The sequence below is a fragment of the Hemiscyllium ocellatum genome, chromosome 5 (assembly GCF_020745735.1).
Source record: "Hemiscyllium ocellatum isolate sHemOce1 chromosome 5, sHemOce1.pat.X.cur, whole genome shotgun sequence".
Lineage (NCBI taxonomy): Eukaryota > Metazoa > Chordata > Chondrichthyes > Orectolobiformes > Hemiscylliidae > Hemiscyllium > Hemiscyllium ocellatum.
Genome location: NC_083405.1, coordinates 33,515,741 through 33,529,368, shown reverse-complemented (window position 1 = coordinate 33,529,368; position 13,628 = coordinate 33,515,741). Strand labels below are relative to the sequence as shown.

Below are 13,628 nucleotides of genomic sequence, written 5' to 3'. Positions count from 1 at the left end.
ATGAACTATCCATGATGGCAATGATATCACAAAAGGACCATAACGAAACAAACAATTTGCCAAGTTCAACCTATCACCAAGGAACTCAAATTAACAGGTCAATCTGTCTAACTAAAGCAGACCAAACCCTGCCAGAGTACACCCATTTGTATAACAGTCAGGTGTATCTAGCTAAATCAGTGAAATCATCTAAATAGATCATGATACATGACCCCCAATCAAGTAGGTAGTGAGGACTGCAGATGCTGGAGATCAAGGCTGAAAATGTGTTGCTGGAAAAGCACGGCAGGTCAGGCAGCATCCAAGGAACAGGAGAATCGACGTTTTGGGCATAAGCCATTCCTGAAGAAGGGCTTATGCCCAAAACGTTGATTCTCCTGTTCCTTGGATGCTGCCTGACCTGCTGCGCTTTTCCAGCAACACATTTTCAGCCCCAATCAAGTATGCAAGCCAACCCATCAAAACATTGTATAAAATTCAACCCTTGAATTTACCAAACCAAAGTGGTCTCAAAAAATAATCACTTTCACCTAAGTTATATATGGAATTAAGGCTTCAACCATCTAATTGCCACTTAAGACTAATGCACTAAGTGATAACTGCAACCAGTAGATGTCGATTTACTTCGCTCATTATTATACATAAATCTGTGGGTCAGACACGGTAAAAATTTATGCAGAGCCACTTGTTAGATATAACCTTTCTTCAATGGAAAACCTCTTCATTCCAGGAATCAAGTGAATACCTAACTGAACATAATACTGAAGATGGGTTAGACATTTTAGACCTAATCCTAAGCAGAATCAGACCAGCAAAAAGAAAAAGAAAAATAAGAAGAAGGTAGAAATAAAGACCAATAACTCTAGAGATATCTTCCTGTCAGTGTGACTAGTGTGCTACTACAAAACATAGCCATGAGAAAAACTGGTAAGTCTTAGCATTGAGACCCCAAATGGACAAGTTGCTTCTTTATGCAGAGGTAAACATAATTGGAAAGCCTGGAGGTTATTGCTGTCACCAGAGGTCATGTTCATAAGCCAAAACAATTATTCCTAACGATTCAGCAAATTTGGTTGTGGTACTTGCCTTGACCACATCCAAAGACAGTGTCAGCATGCCCACTAAAAATGAAAGATCTTTATTCACCTGTATCATTCATGATTAGTTTTGGTTGAAGCCAGTCCAGTTACTGGCAGTTCTGAACAGTTACTGATGCTGATGATATTCAGAAATTGTTGGACAAACTCAGCAGATTTGGCAGCACCTGTGATGAGAAAGCAGAGTTAAATGTGGAGTCCAGTGGACTTGAAACATGAACACTGCTTTTTCTCCACAGGTGCTGCCAGACTTGCTGATTTTCTCCAACAATGTTTTTGTTCTAAATTGCCAGCATCTGCAGTTGTTTTTTTTAAGACATTGCTGAAGTTAATCATTTGACTCCACAGAGGCACAAGATTTTTTCTCAACAGGACATTGCAAACACAGGAATCTACCTGTACATCTATCATGAGACACTTAGCCAACTTTGAGTAAATTAAGTCTTCATGCTAACAGTGCAAGCTGTAACCACAACACCATGATTTTCTAGTTTTGTTGGTGCATAAAATAACCACAAAAATAGTTAGTAAAAAAAATGAAGAAGCATGAATTAATCTAAGAGTACAAGCAGAACCACTGAAAACAAAACATAATCTTTGTTAAATTTGGAATCAGGTACAGAGGTCAAGATCTTCTTAAAGACAATGTCCCTAGGTGAATTTCATAGTTTATACTTGTTTTAACTGAAATGAAGAGACAGCCAAATTATGAGATGGTTGAAAAAACAAGCTCATCCATTTTTGATACAGCACGATCTACTTCTCTTAACAGGAATTAATCTGCACTATTTAGATAGAAAAAATTGATTTCATTCTCAGACTGACTATACCTCACCAAAGGATTACTAAACCAGATAATGGATAACAAAAATGGAATAAAAGCAATCAATTTCACAATAGTGAAATACTTTTTCATAATGAGTACTGAGAGAACTACATGAGGAAATAATAACAGATAATCTGAGAACCTGACGATATTAAAATTAACTTCAAAAATAGGATTTCAATAACTACAATACAGAACACTTCCTTTCCTTGTAATCAACAATGTCAACACCACATTGTATAAGTTCCATTAATGAAGCATGCTCAGACAGATTTAAACATACCCTATTCTGTAAAACAAAAACAGCTGATAGGTTCTAATTAGCACAACACAATAATTGGAATGTCTAGCACGGTCTTAAATTTAGAAACAGTTTAATAACATATGAAGTTTACCTCGCTGCAACAATACTCACTGAAACTGTAAGATTCCTCCATGAAATGCTATCTGCAGATATATTTTCTCGATACCAGATATCAAGGGTTCGGTTGGAAGGATTAGATGGTTCAATACAGGCACACCTAAGAAAATTTATTAAATTTAAAACATTATACATTTAAAAAATATCACAAGCAAATGGAAATCACAAAGTGCTCAATTCCTACGATGAACAAATTTTATCTGTACTAGTCCTCTGATTTTAAAGCAAAAAGTAAATTCCAAGTGCATTTGAAATTTCAATAGAACAGGAAGAAAGCAAAAAGTGCTGGAGGTAGTTCAGTTAGTACAAGAGTGAGATTTGCAGTGATTAATGATCATGGCTCAGAAGATCAAGATACAGTTAGTCGGAGATGACAAACAACAAAAGGAAATAAGTCAGTGGTGGGAGTAGTTTTGAAGATCTCTCATAGCTCTAAACCACAGTACAGAGTACATACCAAGAAAGATATGACAATAATCAGAAAAATGTAATCTTCATACATGTAGCCAAATCAAAGTGGCAAAAGCAGCCTTGGTAATGAGTTCAAAAATGATATTTGGGACAGATTATTCTTTTAGAACAACATGCTTGTTAACCAGCCAGATTATTTTAGTCCGAGCAATTTGGAACAAAAAAGGATTGATGATCTAATATAAAAGGATCCTTCAGGAAAGACCGATCATAACATGTGTGTTTTTCATATTCAGTATAAGGATGAGAATTTTTCTGTAAAGTAAGTGGATTAAATAAAAGAAATTACAGAAGTATGAAGATTTGTTAAAAGTGGGCTGGGAAAATAGATTATTTGGCAAGATGGTAGATACACAATGACAAAGATTAAAAGGAGACATGTCATAACTTTCAACAAAAACAAACACTGTGAAAAAGAGATCCTTTTTGAGAAAAATAAATCAACATAGCTAACTAAGAATGGTAGAGAATTAACAAAAAAAAAAGAACACAATACTGTAAAGATTAATGGTCGGCCAGAAGATTGGCAAAATAAGGAAAAGACAATTTAAAAAAAAGTAGAAATTTGAATGACGCTTAACTGGCAAATTCAAAATAGAAAGAGTTTCTGCAGTTTGTCTTGAATCTAGACTTTTACAAGAATTTTTGTATGTTTTGAAATTACGTTAAGTAAAATGGAAATTTCTCAATAAGCACCTCAGCTTGGATACATATCTCATGACACCTGGATTATGTGGATAAGAAATGCAAACAGAAACCCACTGATGCTGGTAGCAATTTTAACATGTTTCCACAATACACAAGTGAAAAGTAATTACTTTTGGTTGAGGGGAAGAAACAAAGGAATTATTACTGTGGGAAAGCAAAGTGAATTGCTTGTGCATTAATGACAAAACAGGATGCTTTCTAAGAGCTCACTTTCTACACTAAAACAAGAGGCAACAGAACAGACTGAGCTCTTAAAGATCGAAAAGAAACTGTCCTAAATAACGAGTTTAATGTAGTTTTGCCTCTTTGGAGAAAATTATTGCATTTACTGCAGGAACGTGTTCTTGTCTTTCAGACAAACAATCTGGTCAATATGATAATGAAAATTACTGAGCTCAATGCCTAGTAGTTTTTGCAAGAGGCTTACAAATGAAAGTTTAAGAATGAAGTAAAACCAGAATCAGATGTCTCTTTTTCTCTAGAAAAATTACAGAATGATTGATAGATGGCACAGGTTGAAGGAAGCTGAATAAGACTTTGCAAGATTTTAAAGGTAGCATCCCTTTGGGAAAGAGGACCCACTTACAGAACAAGAAATTATTTTAGGTTCGATAGGTTGCAGTAACGAATGATTGCCGTTGTATCACTACCATTGATTGTAACACTGCTCAGAGAAACGAACGAAGAATTCTGGCAGTAGGGGGAAAATGCCCAGGGTGAAGAAATGCACCTTCTTAACAAAGATGAGACACAATCCTGAAGACATGTTTGAGTCAAAGGATCACAAATATAGTGCATATGAAGGCTCAATGTTGAATATTAAAATGCAAGCTTAGAGCATTTATATGATTACAGTATCCCTCCAGAAAACACAGTTCCAGTCTGTAAAACTTACAACAAACCAGCCAGTTGTCACGTGGAGTTGAATGTGGAAATTTACAAACACGGTTTCTTTTTGAAGTATCCGTATTTGTTAATACGTGCAAAAGCAACATACTGTATATGTTGGACTTCTGAAGCAGGTCATTATTTTTGGCTGTTGAGGCCGAGAAGTTAATTATTATTGTTTGAGATGCCTGATAAGACCACTTATGTTGGGAAAAGGGCACGAATTTCTATCCAGCAAGTTCAATGAATAATAATTTGTTGATATGGAAAACTTATGGGAACAGTTTACCCTTTCCATTCTATAGAAACTTACAAGAGTAAGTTAATTATGAACATACATACTAAAAGCATAAATAAGTTATTTGACCCAAGTCTACTCTGCCATTTAAGGCCAAGTGGCTTGCAATAAGTATTTTGTACCTGTCTTCACAACACGGAAAAGGACATAACAAAGCAACCCACTAAAAGAAAAATCAGGGAGGAACAAAAGTAGAACTTCAAAACAATCAACAATAATAAGTGAAAAAAAAGTATTATAACAACTATTAGGACTAAATACTGACAATTCTCTTCAACTTGACTGCATGCATTCTAGGTTCTTAAACAGTGGTGCTGAGTTAGCAGATGCTTTGGTTGCAAACTTCCAAAATACCTCAGATTTGGGATAAGTCCAGAGAATTAAAATCCATAAACGTACTGCCACTACTCAAGAAAGGAAAATGATCAAATGCAAGAAATTATAGATCAGTTAGCCTAACACCTGTTCTTGGGAAAAATGTTACAAACCATTAGTAATAGCAGGACATTAAAGTCTAATACAAATCTGTGAAAAAAATTTTGTGAAAGGAAAATTGTGAGACAATGCTTCAGAGTACTTAGGGATTGATAATAGGGAAAATCAATACATGCCACTTATTTGGGTTTTTAAAACATATGTTTGGCAAGGTTCTACACAAAAACACGACAACTCTAGCTAAGATTTCATGGTGTTGAAGATAGTACAGTAGCATAAACAAAGGATAATAGAACAAGCAGGAAACAGAGCAGGATAAGTGCGTCATTTTCAGCTTGTAGAGTCAGACAAGTATCAGTTTCTGGATCAGTGGTGCTGGAAGAGCACAGCAGTTCAGGCAGCATCCAACGAGCAGCGAAATCGACATTTCGGGCAAAAGCCCTTCATCAGGAATAAAGGCAGTGAGCCTGAAGCATGGAGACATAAGCTAGAGGAGGGTGGGGTAGGGAGAAAGTAGCATAAAGTATACTGGGTGAGTGGGGGAGGGGATGAAGGTGATAGGTCAGGGAGGAGAGGGTGGAGTGAATAGGTGGAAAAGGAGACAGGCAGGTAGGACAAGTCATGGGGACAGTGGTGAGCTGGAAGTTTGGAACTAGGGTGAGGTGGGGGGGGGGGGGGGGGGGGGGGGGGGGGGGGGAATGAGGAGACTGAAGTCCACATTGATGCCCTGGGGTTGAAGTGTTCCGAGGCGGAAGATGAGGCGTTCTTCCTCCAGGTGTCTGGTGGTGAGGGATCGGCAGTAAAGGAGGCCCAGGACCTCCATGTCCTCCGCAAAGTGGGACGGGGAATTGAAATGTTAGGCCACGGGGCGGTGTGGTTGATTGGTGCGTGTGTCCCGGAGATATTCCCTAAAGCGCTCTGCTAGGAGGCGCCCAGTCTCCCCAATGTAGAGGGAACCGCATCGAGAGCAACGGATACAATAAATGATATTAGTGGATGTGCAGGTAAAACTCTGATGGATGTGGAAGGCTCCTTTAGGGCCTTGGATAGAGGTGAGGGAGGAGGTGTGGGCGCAGGTTCTACGGTTCCTGCGGTGGCAGGGGAAAGTGCCAGGATGGGAGGGTGGGTTGTAGGAGGGCGTGGACCTGACCAGGTATCACGGAGGGAACGGTCTTTGCAGAAGGTGGAAAGGGGTGGGGAGGGAAATATATCCCTTGTGGTGGGGTGTTTTTGGAGGTGGCGAAAATTTCAGCGAATGATTTGGTTTATGCGAAGGTTTGTAGGGTGGAAGATGAGCACCAGAGGCGTTCTGTCCTTGTTACGGTTGGAAGGGTGGTGTCTGAGGGCGGAGGTGCGGGATATGGACGAGATGCGCTGGAGGGCATCTTTAACCACGTGGGAAGAGAAATTGCGGTCTCTAAAGGAGGAGGCCATCTGGTGTGTTCTGTGGTGAAACTGGTCCTCCTGGGAGCAGATACGGCGGAGGCGGAGGAGTTGGGAATACGGGATGGCATTTTTGCAAAGAGGTAGGGTGGGAAGAGATGTAATCCAGGTAGCTGTGAGAGTTGGTGGGTTTGTAAAAAAATTTCAGTGTCAAGTTGGTCATCATTAATGGAGATGGAGAGGTCCAGGAAGGGGAGGGAGGTGTCAGAGATGGTCCAGGTAAATTTAAGGTCAGAGTGGAATGTGTTGGTGAAGTTAATGAATTGCTCAACCTTCTCGTGGGAGCACGAGGTGGCGCCAATGCAGTCATCAATGTAGCGGAGGAAGAGGTGGGGAGTGGTGCCGGTATAATTACGAAAGATCAACTGTTCGACGTAGTCAACAAAGAGACAGGCATAGCTGGGGCCTATATGAGTGCCCATGGCTACCTCTTTGGTCTAGAGGAAGTGGGAGGATTCAAAGGAGAAATTGTTAAGGGTGAGGACCAGTTCAGCCAAAAGAATGTGTGTGTGTCGGTGGAAGGGTACTGTTGAGGACGTCTGGAGAGGAAAAAACAGAAGGCTTGGAGGCCCTGGTCAACAATTTATAATCCATATTAACTAGTGACTTGCATGAGGAAACAAATATACTACAGTTACATTTGCTGATTATAAAGGTTGTTACAACGGAAGATACAATCTGCAAAGTCATATAGTTAGGGTATGCAAGGCAGTACAAATTTGACAGATGGAAGCATAATGCGAGGTTGCCCACTTTGTTAATGAAAAGCAAAGCAGATGGCATACATGGAGAGATCACAGAATGCTGTGGTACAGACTGACCTGGGTATCCTCAAGAATCAAAAAGCATGGAGATACAGTAGATAATTAAGTCAAACAGAAAGTTTAGTTACGACTGTACAGGCATTGGTGAGATCATATCTAGAATACTGGTGCCTTTTTATTTAATGGAAATTTTTTCCAGGTTGCTCTGGGTGACAAGGGAGGAAATAACAGGGTTCTGGCCCAAATGTTAAATAGTCTCTGGCCACGGGGGAAGTGCCAAAGCACTGCCGTACAGCTAATGTGGTTCCAATTTACAAGGGTAGCAGAGATAGACCAGCGAGGCTCCCATCAGTTGTTGGAAAATTATTTGAGAAAATATCAAAGGAAAAAATTAACCTCCATTTAGGGAGGCAATGCTTCATCAGGGATTTTCAGCATGGCTTTGTCAGAGGAAAGTCATACTTAATGAATCTATTTGAATTGCTCAAGGTGACCAAGTGTGTAGATGACAGTAGGACATTAGTATAATTTATATGGATTTCAACAAGATCCCACATGGGCAAGTAATAATGAAGTTGAACATTTATAGGATCCAGGTTAATTTGGCAAGTTTGATCCAAAACTGGCTTAGCGCCAGGAGACAGGTGGTGGTAAAAAGGCCCTTTGTGCAACTGGAGCCCAGAGTACTGTGGCATAACACAGGGGATCAGTGCTGGTCCCTTACTTTTTGCCATACTCGTAAGTGGTGCAGATGAGAAGTATGGGCAGGGGGCATAATGAGTAAGTTTACAGATCAAACAAAGATTAACCACCTGGCCAATGTTGAGGACAAAGATCTTAGCTTAGAGGAGGATGTAAGTGGATTGGTCAGATTGGCATATCAGCGGCAATTGGAATTTAACCCTGAGAAGCGTGAAGTCACACACTTTGGTAGAAGTAACAAGCCAAGGGAGTAGAAAGGTAGTACACTAAGAAACTCAGCGGAACTGAGGGATCTTGGCATGCTTGTCCACAGATATCCAAAGGCAGTGCAACAGGTTAATAGGATAGTTAAGATGGCAAACTTTGCCCTTAATCAGTTGAGACATAGATAATAAGAGCAGGGAGGTTATGTTGGAACAGTAACGAATTTTGGTTAGGCCACAGTGGAGTAGTATGCACAGTTCTGCTTATCATTCCATAGGAAGGATGTGATTGCATTGGAGGGAATGCAGAGGAGATTCACTAGGATGCGTCTTCGGATGAAGTTTTTTAAGCTAAGAAGAGAGATTGGATAAGCTCAGGTTGTTTTATTTTGGAGTAGAGAAGATTGGGCAGTACCTGATGGAGTAAGGTTATATGGGCTGGGGGGTGGAGGGGGATGACATGGACAAGGTGGATAGAAGGCAGCTTTTCTTAATTGAAGGGTCCCTAACAAGGACATTTTTTTTTTAAAAAAGTGAAAGATAGAAGGTTTAGAGGAGATTTGATAAAAACGGTTTTCACCCAGAAATGGCATGGCTCTGAAATTCACTGTCTGGAAGGGTGTTCGAGGCAGTTAGCCTCACAACCTTGAGAGAGAACTTGGATAAGCATTTATGTCATAACATTTAAGGCTGTCGATCTGGTGCATGAAAGTGGGATTGGTGTAGATAGTATTGAATTATTGGCAGTATTGAGTTCATAGGTCTCTCCTGTACTGTATGATTTTGAGATTCTATAACTGTATTGAATATATTTAAGTGAAGGTTCACCAGGTTGAAGAGGTTGCCTTTGAACGAATCTTAAGCAAGTTGGGCCTGTCAGTCTTTGGGGTTTAGAAGAATAAAAGAGGTCATTTTATAAAACCTAAGATTATGAGGTTTGACAGGGTAAGAGCTGGTGACAGTTTCAGAATGAAGTTGTCTCCCATTTAAGTTCAGGAGAAGGAAGATTTTTTTGAGGGTTGACAAATGTTTGAATGCTCCATTTCCAGAGAACACTATATCTTCAATGACTGCACTTCCAAAGCCAAATTATATAAACTCTTGATGTACACTCAAGTCAAGGGTTATAAAGGGCAGGCAAGTGAAATTGGGGGTCATGATCAGATCAACCATAATCATATTGAATGGTGAATCCCCTCTATTGAAGAAGAAACCTTATCATTAATCCAACACATGGATCATATTAGTATATATAACAGAGTATGGATTAAAATCCCACGCATCAAAAAATGGGTAAAACAACAAATCTGTCCACTCATACAGAAAAGGAAATGATTTACATATACAGATGTTAAGGCAACAAGTCAACAACTGAAATTTTTACTTATTAAAATAAGTAAAACAATTTCCAACACATCTGAACATGGACTTAAACGAATTCAGTGGAATATTGTCCTATTATTACAATGCTACTTCACATATTCCTTCAACGCAAGTCAAATTCTAAATTCTCTAAAACAACATTTTTCCTTTGTGCAATGTTTAATTTCGAGAAATGCAGGCATTCCAGTGCAATTAACACAATGGAAGAAATGCTCAAAACAATGCAAAATATTTCAGAGCATTGTAGAGCATCCATTAGTAAATGGGCATTATTGTGATACAAAGATTAGGCAAGGACCTGACTTCAATTCCTCAACTGTCTTAAAATAGATCTGAAATTAGCAATTTCGTCTAGCAACTGCATGGAAACCAGATGAGGAATACTTAACCTCTTATGAGCCATTTGGCCAAAAGGTAAATGTATGCCAACTCAAACATAAGTAGACATGATGTGCGAACACAATTTGAGAATGCCTTGAAACAAAAGAATTTGAACCTCAGCTGAAATACAAGTCCTTTTCCTGTGGCATTTGACTGAAATGCTGAATGAAGAAATTTTATTTGTAACATTAGAACAGTTACAGTAGTTTAAAAGGTCCCAAGATTTATTATTTGCCCTTGCTAACTTTCATCCTTGCACTAATTAAACCCAGATTTTGTCCAAACGCAAAGAAGTTTACTTAGAAACGCCAAATGCATGAAAGAAGAAACAGCAGGAAAGTAGACATGAGGTGAGTTTGTTCAACCCTTTGTGTGGGGATTTGTACAGATCAAAGTGGGGAAAGGTAGCATTTCAAATTGCAATTTTCCACCTGTCCTACATATTTAGTGATGAGATGACTATTACAAGTGATAGAAATGCATTTTCACTATAATAAACTCAAAGATGTGCTTCTCTCCTAGTAAATCTTAAATCAAGTAAATGAAAGAACCACCTAGCAGTGAAAGTAAAATTGTAATTAAGGTAGCAGTTTAAGTTGATAAAACCATAAAATGTAAATGGAACCTTTTTTTTGCTAAACCTGGAGCTCTCCAAATCTGCAAAGTTTTGGCCACTACATTTGGCCCCATTCTGAGGCCAGGAATAATCAAGCACTGCAGAAAAGTGATGAATGATTCCATTACAATATTAGCAGAAATAAGGAACAGAAGTTATGGAGAGAAATAGTCAGAATGCCTGGTAGAGTTAAGAAGGTGAAAGATTGAAATATTGGTATTTTAGTACAAAGGCTTTATTTTGTTAAATATAATTGACCAATAAACAGAAAACACAAATTCTGATTGCAAAATTAATTAAACGGAAGTCAGGAAAAAATCTTGAGATAGAGGTCAGAATGCATAAAGATGCTACAAATTTTCTTTCACATATCTTTTGGAAAGAATGTTTTAAAATAATGTATGGATCAAATCGAACTAGGTAGCCATTTTGGCAACTGTCATACAATTAATATGTCAAATCACCATCTAATAACAAGACAGTACTACTTTTCAACAGTGAAATTACAGGGAATGCAAAAGTTACCAGCAGTGAATGGAAGTAGTACAAGTTAGATCAAATTATAAAAACAAAACTCAGGTTTATGATGCGGCAGGTTAGACATTCTTGGTAAGGGCATTCTAAAAGGCTTGGCACACAGCAAATTCTCAGTTAAAAATGAATTACAATATTTTCAAGGAAAGTTTAAAAACCATTATGCAGTGGGAGTCACAGAAAATAGTTCAGTCTATATTACAAAAATGGAAGAAAATTTGTCAAAGGTTTCTGCTTACGAGTATTGGGTAAGTGTTTCTGGATTATTCTGCATATTAAATGGAAACTTCTTTCCCAAAGTAAAGAGCTTTTCCAGTGCTTCATATATGAATATAATGCAAATAAGAGCAGCAAAGGCTTCCTCTGTGAAGCGCGTTATGTAGCAAACTAGGCTACTTGCATCAGTGGCAACCAACATTATGCACAGCAATGCAGTCCAGAGTCCAATACTGGCACGAAGCGAGAGATACGAAAGTTCATATTCCCTGTTAATAGAAGAAATATGCATTTAAATCAGCTTTTCAGCAAGAAAATATATAAATAAATCAAACTAGAGGTCTGTTTCATATGGCAACACATAGTTCAAATATACTAGAACGACTGTCACGCATTGAATTACCTGTACTTGCTGTCTTGGCTATCATGAGATGACTTGTTTTTACACCACTATAACACTTCAGAAGCATCTTTCTTCATTATTGCGGGGTAAAATTTACAGATATTTGGCAGCCAGGGGAAGAGATCCTTACAAATGTTCACACAAACAGCTACATTTGTAATGAACACACAGTTAGTGGGAGGCAGCCATCTGGCTCCTCAGATATCCACTATTTGCGATGATCATAGCTGATCAGATTGCGGTCTTAAGTCCAAATTTCCACTTTCCACAATAAGCTTTCATCCTTTGCCTAACAAAAATCTATGCCTGAAAAATTTTCAAGGTCTCAGTTTCCATGATCTTTTGAGGAGGAGAATTCAAAAGACATTGGCCCTTTTCGAAGGGAAAATTCTCTTCAGCTGTCTTCAACAGGTGACTTCTATTTCCACATCTGCTGTTAATTTCATATTTCCCCCACAATAATCTCCATTTTCTCTTTGTTTGTCAACTCACCCAACCCATTTGCAACTTTCTTATTTACTTTTCTACCCATCTTTATCTCAAGGTAAATTTAGTAACTATACCTTCAATCCTTTAAACCAAGTAACTTATTTAAAATTGAGAAGGTAAAGCCCCTGCCACAGATTCTGTTACACACAACCTGTTACCTCTTGCCAAAGAGAGGACTGACCCACTTATACCTATACTGTGCTTCTATTAGCTAGCTGATCATTTAACCATGTTAATGTTTTTCCCCATACCATAAACTTTTAATTTTCACAATAATCATTCATGTGACACTTTAATAAAGATTTCCAGAAATTTAAATATAATATATCCCTCAAGAGTCCCCCTTTATCCACAGTGCATTAGTTTCTTTTTCACAAAAACAATTTTGTATGCTCAATTACCTTTAACTTTTCTATGTGCCCTATAATGTTTTTAGTAACAGCTTCTCGCATCTGGATGTGACTTTTCAGGTCCAATTTACAATCCAGCATCCATCCCAACAGGTGCAGTCAGCAAACCACGAAGGCAGCATTGAACTGAATCTTCAGATAAACAGATGGATGTGAGCTACCTGGTCGAGACTTATCCTGCTTTGTGTCCCTCCCTTTTTGAATAAAGGAGTTACATTCGCAATCTTTCAAATCTAATTCAAACTTTCATCCTTGCACATGAGGGGAGTTCATTCAGCCATGATCCTACTAAATGGTGGAGTAGCCTCAATGGGCTGTATGATCTACTCCTGTTTCTATTTCTGTTGTGTTATGGAACATAATTGCATTGTCCTCAAATCAACTTTGGGGCATAAAGGATGCCTTGCTTTTTTCCCCCCTTAAGAGATGTATGTAATGAAACTTCAGATCAATGTGCCAGAGGTATGATGGATTCCTATATGCCTGCTCATTAAATAAAGAAATCAATATCCTTCATTTATTCCTCATTTTCTAGTTAGAGACAACATAAATCCAGTACTTAGTAATCATTAATAGGCATCACAATTTGACAGGGATTTAGAATAGTTTACATTTAAAAAAAAACTTGATAGGGCACAGTGTGAAAATAGCATACAATTTCAGAGTAAGGAAGAGCATAAAAGTAATTAAGACTGAATTACCAAGCAGAAATCCAAAGGTGACTTATATGGAGCTCAAACAATAATTCCAGTTTTCCTCTCCACAGATACTGAGGACCTGCTTGAGTTAGTCCATCAGTTTGTTTTTATTTTACATATCCAACATTTACAGTACTGTGCTTTTACTTAGAATTTGTTTATGGAACTGATATATATGAAAATGGATTTTTCACTTGGGATGTCCCAAACATGTTCAAAATGGAACCTATTATTATATGACC

At 38.3% G+C, this 13,628-nt stretch overlaps 1 protein-coding gene across 5 annotated transcripts in view; it reads right to left on the bottom strand.

Annotated features, from left to right (window-relative positions):
• LOC132815652 (sodium bicarbonate cotransporter 3-like) overlaps positions 1 to 13,628 on the bottom strand; it is a 157,842-nt gene that overhangs the window by 31,255 nt on the left and 112,959 nt on the right. For all 5 annotated transcript variants that reach the window (XM_060824640.1, XM_060824639.1, XM_060824635.1 and 2 more), the window contains 2 exons: positions 11,410 to 11,655; positions 2,339 to 2,444 (listed from right to left, as the gene is read on the bottom strand). In XM_060824640.1, the coding sequence (XP_060680623.1) occupies positions 2,339 to 2,444; positions 11,410 to 11,655 (352 nt within the window). The remainder of the gene's footprint in view (positions 1 to 2,338; positions 2,445 to 11,409; positions 11,656 to 13,628) is intronic.